Raw genomic sequence first — 9,604 nt, 5'->3', positions numbered from 1 at the left:
ACCCCCCACTATTCTGCTGGCTGGAGTGGAGGAGGCATACTGTGAGTTTGGGGGTCCCAAAGCCCTGTCTTTCATGTGTCCCCAAGTAGTCCCTCCAAACACGAGACCAGGTGGGAGGGATCATGTTTCCTGGGTGCCACACTCTAGTTTCAACACTCAGGAGACCCCCCCCCAATCGTAAGCAGTGGGTGCTGAGGCTGGGCCGATGCCAGCGGCAACAAGCGGAGGGCATGGGGGAGGGGGGGCGGGAGAGTTGTTGCAAGGCTCTGGGGAGCTCACACTCCCTGCAGGCTGTAGCTTCTCGCCGCCGTGCAGAGAGCCGCTGTGCGTGAGGCAGACACGCACCATGCCTGCCTGCCTGCTGCAGTACCGCCCTCCGCCAGCCCGTGGAGGGAGGGTTCAGCCAGCCAGCCTCCGCGGGGACTGGGGAGGGAGAGCGAGAGGGGGCTGATTCCGAGGCGAGAGGCGAGCTGTCCGCGTGCGCTCCCCCGGGGAAGCAGCTGGCGCGCGACCCTCGGAGGGAAGCGCTCGTCGGAGTTTGTGTGCAGCTGCGGCGGGGAGAGAGCCCTGCTTCCTGGCCTGCTGCTCCGGGAGCCGCGCGTGTCTGCACAAGGTAGGCCAGGCATTCCACCGTGTGTCCGTCTGCACAAGGTAGGCCAGGCTCTGCAATGGAGCCCGCTTCTGCACCTTGGTTTTGCCGGGCTCCCCGGTTAGCGGCATATCTTCTCCGTGCACGGTGGGAAGGGGTCAGGAGGCTGCTTCGCTGGGCAGGGCTGGCAAACGGCTCGGCCTGAAATCCTGCTCAGTCTGCGTGCCCGCTCTAGCGCTCAGTGTGGCACATTACACATGGACACATTTGTATTGTCAACACCCATTTTTGGTAGTAATTGATTGCTCTTATTCGGCATACTAGAGTATTATTTTTTTCCCCACTCGATCCTTGCAAAAATTTCCCATGATGGCACTAAAAGGTTTTTCTCTGTAAATGCCCCCAGTTTACAGCTTTTGAATGTTGGCAGATATGTTGTAGTATTTAGACCAGGACCATTACTGTAGAATACTATATCTTTCCTTTTTACAGAGGCCAATACTATACTGTAATGTTTTTACAAGGGCTGCCTGTTACTGTAGAAGGCAGGGGGTGGGGGGGTTATATAGACAGATGTAAAGTTCATAAACGTCTGATGGCTAATGAAATTAAAGGCCTGTTGTGGGTTGGGGTGGGGTTAAATTTGTCAGTGATCAGGGAGTGGTAATTTGCTCTTTGTAAAAGTGTATTTCCGATGACAGTTTTTTCACAAGGAGCTTTTTGCCTGTTTCAGAGTAGAGGATGAGATGTTACCAGACTGTTTTGACTGTAGATTGTTGATGTAATGACCCTAAAATGTACTAATCAGCAGATTTCCTTCTCAACAGCGTGCATGCTGCTTTATTCAAATAGCCAAAGGAATACAGTATGGAGGGGGGGAAATCAAACAGATGGAGGGGAAAAAATTCCCATTGACACATAGATTTATTGCCAACGTAGAGATGTGACACTTTGTCTTGCACAAGGGGGAAGAGTGCTGTATGCACAGTGAAATTATTAAACTCTTGCTGTATTACTGTACCAAAATGTCACAAAAAGAAAATGCCACTAAACAGTTCAGATTTTGGTGTACATAGAATGATAAGATTTTTTTTAAATGAAAAAGGATGGGTAGAATTACAGACAATAATGAACAGATATAATTCAGTTTAAACCTAATAATACAATATCTGGAATCTAATTGAAAAGCACACTTAAAAGTTGTGATCTACTTTTTAGAAGGAAACATAACAATGCAGGGAGGGGGTAGTTCAGGATGCAGGGAGAGAAGTAGCTAGGCGCTGTGTGCGGACAGGGCAGTAGCTCAGGGGGCAGGGAGAGGGCTAGATAGGGGCTGTGTGCGGGCAGGGGGATAGCTCAGGGAGAGGGGTAGCTAGGGGCTGTGTGCGGGCAGGGGGATAGCTCGGGATGAAGGGAGAGGGGTGGCTAGGGGCTGTGTGTGGGCAGTGGAGTAGCTCAGGGGGCAGGGAGAGGGGATAGTTAGGGGCCGTGTGTGGGCAGGGAGGTAGCTCAGGGAGAGGGGTAGCTAGTGGCTGTGTGTGGGCGGGGGGGTAGCTCAGGGTGAAGGAAGAGGGGTAGCTAGGGGCTGTGTGTGGGTAGGGGGGCAGCTCAGAGTGAAGGGAGGGGGTACCTAGGGGCTATGTGCAGGCAGGGGGGTAGCTCAGGGGGAAGGGAGAGGGGTAGTTAGGGGCTGTGTGCGGGCAGTGCGATAGCTCAGCGGGCAGGGACGGGGTAGTTAGGGACTGTGTGTGGGAGGGGGGTAGCTCAGGGAGAGGAGTAGCTAGGGGCTGTGTGTGGGCAGTGGGGTAGCTCAGCAGGCAGAGAGAGGGGTAGGTCAAGGCTGTGTGCAGGGAGAGAGCTAGCTTGGGGCTGTGTGCCAGGAGGGCTCCCCGAGGGCTCTGCCAGCCATGGAGCCTTGTGGCTCTTACTGGCTGTGTGAGCAAAGGGGACTTGGAGCTGAAGAGCAGCTTCAACCCAAAATCAGTATCAGGTTTTGAAAATGTTGGCTGTAACTCCCCTAGGAGAGTTTTCAAAACTGCCTAAAGGATTTGGACTTGCAGTTCCCATGAAAATAAATGGGAAATTTGGCATCTAAATCCCTCAGGTGTCTGATAATCTCTGTTCCCTGTGTCTTGCTTACCAGGTCTGTAAAATGGAATACGTAACTCAGGTGTGTTTTAAGGATTTTTTACCTAATGTTTATGAAGCATTTTGAATGAATAAAGCACCACATGGTGTAAGTGCAAACCACTGTCACTTTCATTACTCTAGTACCCAAGGGGCTTCCAGCTATGGAAGAAGATGAGGGAAGTTACTTTGTGTATTTCACCTCTGCCTTCTAAATGTGCATAGAACAAGCTGCTCATTTGCCTGCCCAGTGTCCTTTCAGCCTATGCTGGAAGAGTCTGCCAAAATTCACACTGACAAATTTACCAACAAATATTTGTTTAAACTCAGCTAATCCCCTTGTGAACATTTGGAAGCTTGTTTTGCACTGTTCCAGATCTTTGCATCTTGGGCATCAACTTTGTCAGTTTCGCTTGGGAGGACAGTTTGAGACCGGATGAGAGCTAGGGTAGAGCAGGAACTAGGGGTGAAATCCTGGCCCCATTAAAGTCAGTGGAAAAAACTCCTGTTAATTTCACTGAGGCCAGGAAGTCTCTTAGCTCATGGGAAGGGGGAATCTGTTTTAAGTTTAGAAGCAGTATTGGAAAAAAAAGGCAGGAAGTTGAGAGGGGGAGACAAACTGGCATATCAGGAGGAAATCTGATCGTGTATAATGAGGGGCATGTTCCTAATCTGGGGTTGCTGGGCAACAAATATATCTGATGGGCCAAATTCAGCCTTAGCAGAAACAGGTGCAATGGAGCTGCCCCTGTGACACCAGGCCTGAAATGTCAATTTCTCTGTTTTAGAAGCTATATTTGGTTGGCCCTTATAGACTCTTGGAACTGGCACGCTACTGCAGCTAGTGAGTAGACACAATATCACCCCGAGAGGTGTCCCTGCGCTCCCATGAGGGATCCCAGGTCTCATTCTGTCATTCTAGAGACACAAGCAGCCTGGGCTGAGTACCTCACATTGCTCAGAAGCGTGAATGACCCTTTCAGGCTTATTGAGGACTGGAGTCAGTGGGCTTTGAAAAGAGTCTTCTAATATGGGACTTCAAGAGTGCGTATGTGGAGGGTGAGGGGGGCGTAAAGCCAGGAAAACATGGAAAATCATCAGGGTATCATCAAGGGCAGTAAAACCTGCCTGGTGCATTGCTTCTACACCTAAGAGTGTGAAATCCACAGCTATCCCAACATGGAGCTGAATTAATAACAATGTATCTGTTTGAGTTCTGCTGAATCATCATTAATAGTCTCTCAAGGAAGATAAGCATGAAAATCTCCACCCCTTGCTGTGGGTGGAACCTGAGCCTCAGGAAACATGCTTCCCATTGTTCCACTATTGCTCTAGTGGGTAACGCAGCTCTGAGGGCTCCAGTGTTCAGCCGTCCACATACAGTTTCTCTAGAATTGATGTAATTGGATATGTGAAGTTATAGTAAGACAAGAGTCCACACATAGCTTCTCTTTTTGATGTGCACATGATGTCCATTATTATTTGCTCTGGAAGCAGTTATATGTATAGAAAGCCTCTGAGAGACACTTGCTCTGACTCGTTCTGGAATTATAAGAAAAGGATTAACTAATTTTAATATAAACATGTGATGTTATTGCATCGTGTTGCTGAATTTTTGATTTCTGCACTGTTCTGTTAGTAGTGAGTACAGTAAGATCCAGCTCCTACTTGTTCTGTCCCTTTTAAAATGTTAACAATCACTTACCAAAGTTTTTTAAAAACTGAGGAAGTGTCATATTTTTATTTCATTTTACTAGTCCCATTAAATGAGCTGTAATAAACTAGTTGCGGAATATTTTTAACTGAGATACATGCAGTATAGCTTGCAATAGAAGTAGACCAATTGTAATTTTAGTCAGTGACTGACCTATGTGAAATCAGATGGTGAAGTGCTTTAGTATGTCAGAACAGGAAGATTTGTAGCAGGTTGATTCCTAGTCCCAAGAGTGATGGATCAGATTGTACCTGCTTTTTTATAACTTTGGAACTCAGTGCTACCTTGTGTCATCCTCTATCCCCACTGTTTGCAAGGGCCTGGATTGCTGAACTAATGCAGTTAATAACGGAGAGAATGATTCAGTGCTGATTGTGGCCAATTTTTCAGGAAACGTCTCCACGTTATAGCAGGGAATTGTAAGGAAGTCGAGAACATAGGAGTTAAATGGGGAGAGTGACCATGTCACAGTGATGAATTAAATTAACAAAGGATACTTTGTTAAAGAGTGCTCTGATTTTTGACCTATTCCAATTGCTGTTGACTAAATTATTGTCTACATTTGTCTGCACTTTTAAAATGAATGAAAATATGGCAGGATTCTCTGCACTTTCCAAAAATCAGTCTCTCTCTCTTATTTTCATTTGGAAAGACACTTCATTTCAGGCTGGATTGTGACATGCCTAATACATACTAGATTAAATGTTGTCTATTCAGGAAAGTTATACCAGTGTAAGCTAAGGTGTGAATTTAAGCCACTACAGTTATTGATATCACTCCTTGTTTGGACACTCTTATTGCAGTAGGAGATGGTCTTTTTTTGGTTTAGCATATGTCACTTTGGAAGGAGTCTGCGCTAACTGAAAAATGCCATCAGAGTATCCATCCAGGGAATAATACTAAGTTAAAATGATATACCAGTATAACTATATCAGTGTAATTATTCTGGTATAACTAGTAAAACTTTCCCATGTAGACAAGCCCCAAAGGATGGTGCATCAGGAGCAATTGTGCCTGGCTGAGCTCCCCAAGGGTAGTGTGGCTTCACACTGCTCCTTACACAGGCCAACTGCTATATGCCACATTTTGGACCTTTTTATATTAATTTTAAGGGCATTTTAAATCTTTCCTCCTGAAGGTTATGCTGTGTGTATCAGTGAGAGAGTTACAATTTCAGTCTTTTGCAGCCTGAGAGCTCATGTGGAAAGTATTATGGGACGGACAGTTATTTTCCTCTAGAATAATTACCTTCTCTGAAATTTCTGATGGACATAATTAAAGAGCCTTACTATTGTTTCAGAATATCAACAATTTGTGTAAGCTTATTAGGAAGAGGAGCAGGTGCTGCGATGGGTAGTGTTCTTAAAACATGCAGCAAAGTTTTAAAAAGGGGGAGGTAGGCTTGAAATAAGTTTGTTCTTCATGCAAAACACCCCTGGTTTTGCAGAAAACAGGCTAAATTAAGAGCAAAGATGGGAGATGATCTGCCCTTACCCCAAATCCATAATCAGACTGTGGGCAGAAGTAGATCACTGTGCATTCCAGCTCTGCATGTGCTGTTGTGATGTCAGTTACTCTATTACACAGTTCTGCAGAAGTAACTGAAACTTTGAAACCAGAGTTTTCCTACTTAGAAGGTAATAAAAATTAACAGTAGATTAGATTCATGTTGTATTCTTCACCTTAGAAAAGACAGAGCTCCTGTTATGGAGACAATGCAGAGGAAATTAAATAACTGGAATATTAAAAAAATTAAGTCAGGTGTGGCCAAAATGCATCTCCCAGGCTCAGTGTGACAGACAGAGTTCTATGATCTATCCTGCCATCACCCCATCTTTCACATGGGAGTGGAGTCTAAGCCAGTGTGTGATGCTCCATCTTAATCTGAGTGGAGGCTGTTCAGATAAAGATGGCCTATTACATGCTGATACCTGTAGTGGGGTTACATCTGTGCCCAGGAGACTAAGGGTGGTCTGCAGACTATGCCATTTTATGTAAGCTAGCTATACCCCTTGGGATCCTGATAAGTATTCAGGAAGGTTCCTTGGTTTTGCAAAGATTTTGGACCATTGAGTTTAGTTATGAAGAAAGATCATGGAACTAGGGAGAAAACAAAAATGACTTCATAGTGATCTTCCAGCAGGGTGTCATTTTGTTTCATTTTCTCTTTAGCTATAAAAGAGCTTGATAATTGTCTCCCAGGCCTGTTTATTAGAAAAGAATACAAAACCAGGGGCAGGAATTAGGGAATATGAGCTAGATGCTAATGGTTTCGTCACATAATGAACAAATGGAGTAGGTTCCTGAAGCAGGGAGCACCAGGGAGTTGATAGAACTAGCTCAATTTATTATTTATGGTTGAAGTGCCTATTGATGCATTGTGTCTAAACACTGTGATAGATAGGTCTGGAGGCTCTGGAACAGCCATCCAATAGGAGTGGGGTAGGGAAAAGAGACTTACTTAAATTTATCAAGCTCCAGATTAAAATTATGAAGGTGATTATATGACAGGGTTGCCTGCAATAGCAAGGTCCTGGACTCAGTGAGGCAGGAAGTCTCTTCCCATCCTATGTCTCTATGATAAAATGCACAAACTACCTACAAAAAGAAAAGGAGTACTTGTGGCACCTTAGAGACTAACCAATTTATTTGAGCATGAGCTTTCGTGAGCTACAGCTCACTTCATCGGATGCATACCGTGGAAACAGCCACGGTATGCATCCGATGAAGTGAGCTGTAGCTCACGAAAGCTCATGCTCAAATAAATTGGTTAGTCTCTAAGGTGTCACAAGTACTCCTTTTCTTTTTGCGAATACAGACTAACACGGCTGTTACTCTGAAAACTACCTACAGTGGCTAACAAAGAGGGATTGCTAAAATATACCATTTTGTCTACCAGCCTCTGAGCTCTGGGGAGAAAATAGAAATTGGCCTTTAAAAGTAATTGGATTAGGACAACTTTTTGGGTGGATAGAGTGGAAAAAGTTTGACTGTTTTGCTTCAACACAGGGCCAGTCTTTGCCAGATAGAGACATTTGGTATGTGTGAATTAGTGTCATCCCAGACTCTGAACCTGTTCCGTAGACCACTGAAATCTGCAAGAACCTTTCTGTTGCCTTCAATAAGTTTTGGATAAGGCTCTTTGTCACCAGCTGGGAATGAACAAAATCAAGAGAGGAAAGAAAAAATAATGTAAATAAATATTCTTACTTGAAGGCTGCCAATTCCAGGCTCTGGTGGATCATCCAAAGGGAAGGGCCTAGCACTGAGCAAGCCAGCCAGCTCTCTGGAGAGTTTCAGTTACAGGAACTGACAGCAAGAGCATCCCTATTGGGAAGGGAATCAGAATGAGATTGAAGCCAGAGAAGAGCACTGAAGTGTGACTCTCCTGTGCATTCCCTCCACACTTAGACTCCTTTAATTCACTTTAATGGCTAGAGCAGCAGCAACTGTCTGACAGCCTCATTTGTCCTCACTTCAGAGGACACTTGTGGCATCCTGGCTGCACACACACAGTGATTTACTTTGGACTGACTAGCCCATGTGAGCTGGGGGCCGAGTAATACAAAACCTTCCTGGCACAGAAAGTGTTTTCTGGTTTCACCTTCCCCATCCACTCCCAGTAATATTCTGTAGCCCCTTTCTCTGGAATCTGTTAATCCTATTCTGTGCTAATCTTATTCTGTGCTTTCCATTTGTACGCAATCCCCTGATGGAAAAGCTGCCTTTGGAAAACAGAGGGCCTGATCCTGAAGTCCTTGGATTGGGCAAAATATACAGAGTTATGGGGAAGTTAGTGTGAGTTTTGCCTGAGTAAAAACTGTAGTATCGGGCCCAAAGTTTTTGAACAAGTAAGAGTAGATATGTTCAAAGAAGGAAGCTGATAAATGGAGCCTAGAATGCTACTAAAGGTAAACTAGAGTAATCCAAATTTATTTGCAGTCCCTAAGATTTTATATTAAATTTCTATTCTTATTCTGAGCCAATTTTTCTATATCCTATGACAATTTTAAACTTGGGTACCTAAATTGGGAGCTCAGATCCTGCATTTGGGTGTTGAGAGGCATATTTAGGTGTCCAGATACCCATTTTACACACCCATGTACAGATTATTGACTAATTTTTGCTAATACTGGCCAGCATAAGTTTTGGCTTCATGCTTTTTTTTTTTTTTTAAAAGAACAGGACCTTTGATTTTCTTTAATTTCATTCTTTTTCTCTCCCAGGTTCTTCCCTCATTTCAAATGCGTATTGTAATACTGGCTACTTTAATCATTGCACGAATTAAACCAACCTCCCACAAACATGGCGGACGAGGACCTTATCTTTCGTATAGAAGGTATTGATGATGCCAGGTCAAATAAAGCGGTCTCTGGAAATTATCCTGATACTGATAGTGAGGATGAGGATAGTTATTACATCTGCCCGATAACAGATGATCCAGTATCTAACAAGGCTGCAAACAACAAAGTCGCCAATTATTACAGCAACTTAGCAAAAGATGAACATTACAGTTCTACCTCTTCTCCTAGAAACTCATTCAATTTTAAGGTAAGCATTGGACTCAAGCCTAAATAGGCTTCTAATCTCATTTCTCTCTCTAGCTGCTTCATTTCTTGTAACTAACAGTTTTCCATGAAAATTACAGCTTTTATTTTTTCAGACTTGTAGTTAAGTCAGTTAAGCCAGTAACTTGATCCTGTCATTGATTCACTTACAAAACTCCACTTGAATTCAGTGGGAACTCCATACCTGGAACACGAGCAGGTTTGAGTCTAAGACTGCACAGCTGATGTAGTTCAGCTGCTTTAAAAAACCCAAACAGATGGATTTGCTGTTTTTGTTGTAACTCTAATGCAATATTATTAATGTAAAAACTTGGGCTGTAAGACTAGATGTTCTGTCATGAATGATATCAAGCAAAGCAATGTGCCTGAGTTGAGTATCTTTATTTGAACCAAACCAATCATAATTTTTGAGACATCATAAATGAACATCATTTAGACAGTTGGGTTTAGATGTGTTTCTTCTGGTGGGCACTCTACATTTTGATAATAGAGCTCTGATGTTAAATTTTGCGATAAATTCCACCACCAGCCCCAGACAGTGTGCTCTAGTAGTATCCAACCATTTCCGCATGAGGGCCAAACATATTACATTGCCCCCAACCTCAA

At 44.0% G+C, this 9,604-nt stretch overlaps 1 protein-coding gene across 3 annotated transcripts in view; it reads left to right on the top strand.

Moving 5' to 3' along the window:
* Nucleotides 1-379: 379 nt before the first annotated feature.
* EEF2K (eukaryotic elongation factor 2 kinase) overlaps nucleotides 380-9,604 on the top strand; it is a 44,864-nt gene continuing 35,639 nt past the window's right edge. For 2 of the 3 annotated variants that reach the window (XM_073362193.1, XM_073362191.1), the window contains exons 1-2: nucleotides 380-613; nucleotides 8,657-8,981. In XM_073362193.1, the coding sequence (XP_073218294.1) occupies nucleotides 8,736-8,981 (246 nt within the window). In that variant the 5' untranslated portion in view covers nucleotides 380-613; nucleotides 8,657-8,735. Of the gene's footprint in view, nucleotides 652-8,656; nucleotides 8,982-9,604 lie in introns of all 3 variants that reach the window. The other variant, XM_073362192.1, reaches the window with a different exon arrangement.

This window comes from Lepidochelys kempii, chromosome 10, assembly GCF_965140265.1.
Source record: "Lepidochelys kempii isolate rLepKem1 chromosome 10, rLepKem1.hap2, whole genome shotgun sequence".
NCBI lineage: Eukaryota > Metazoa > Chordata > Testudines > Cheloniidae > Lepidochelys > Lepidochelys kempii.
The sequence above is the reverse complement of the archived record's forward strand: the minus strand, read 5'-3'. Positions and strand labels throughout refer to the sequence as shown.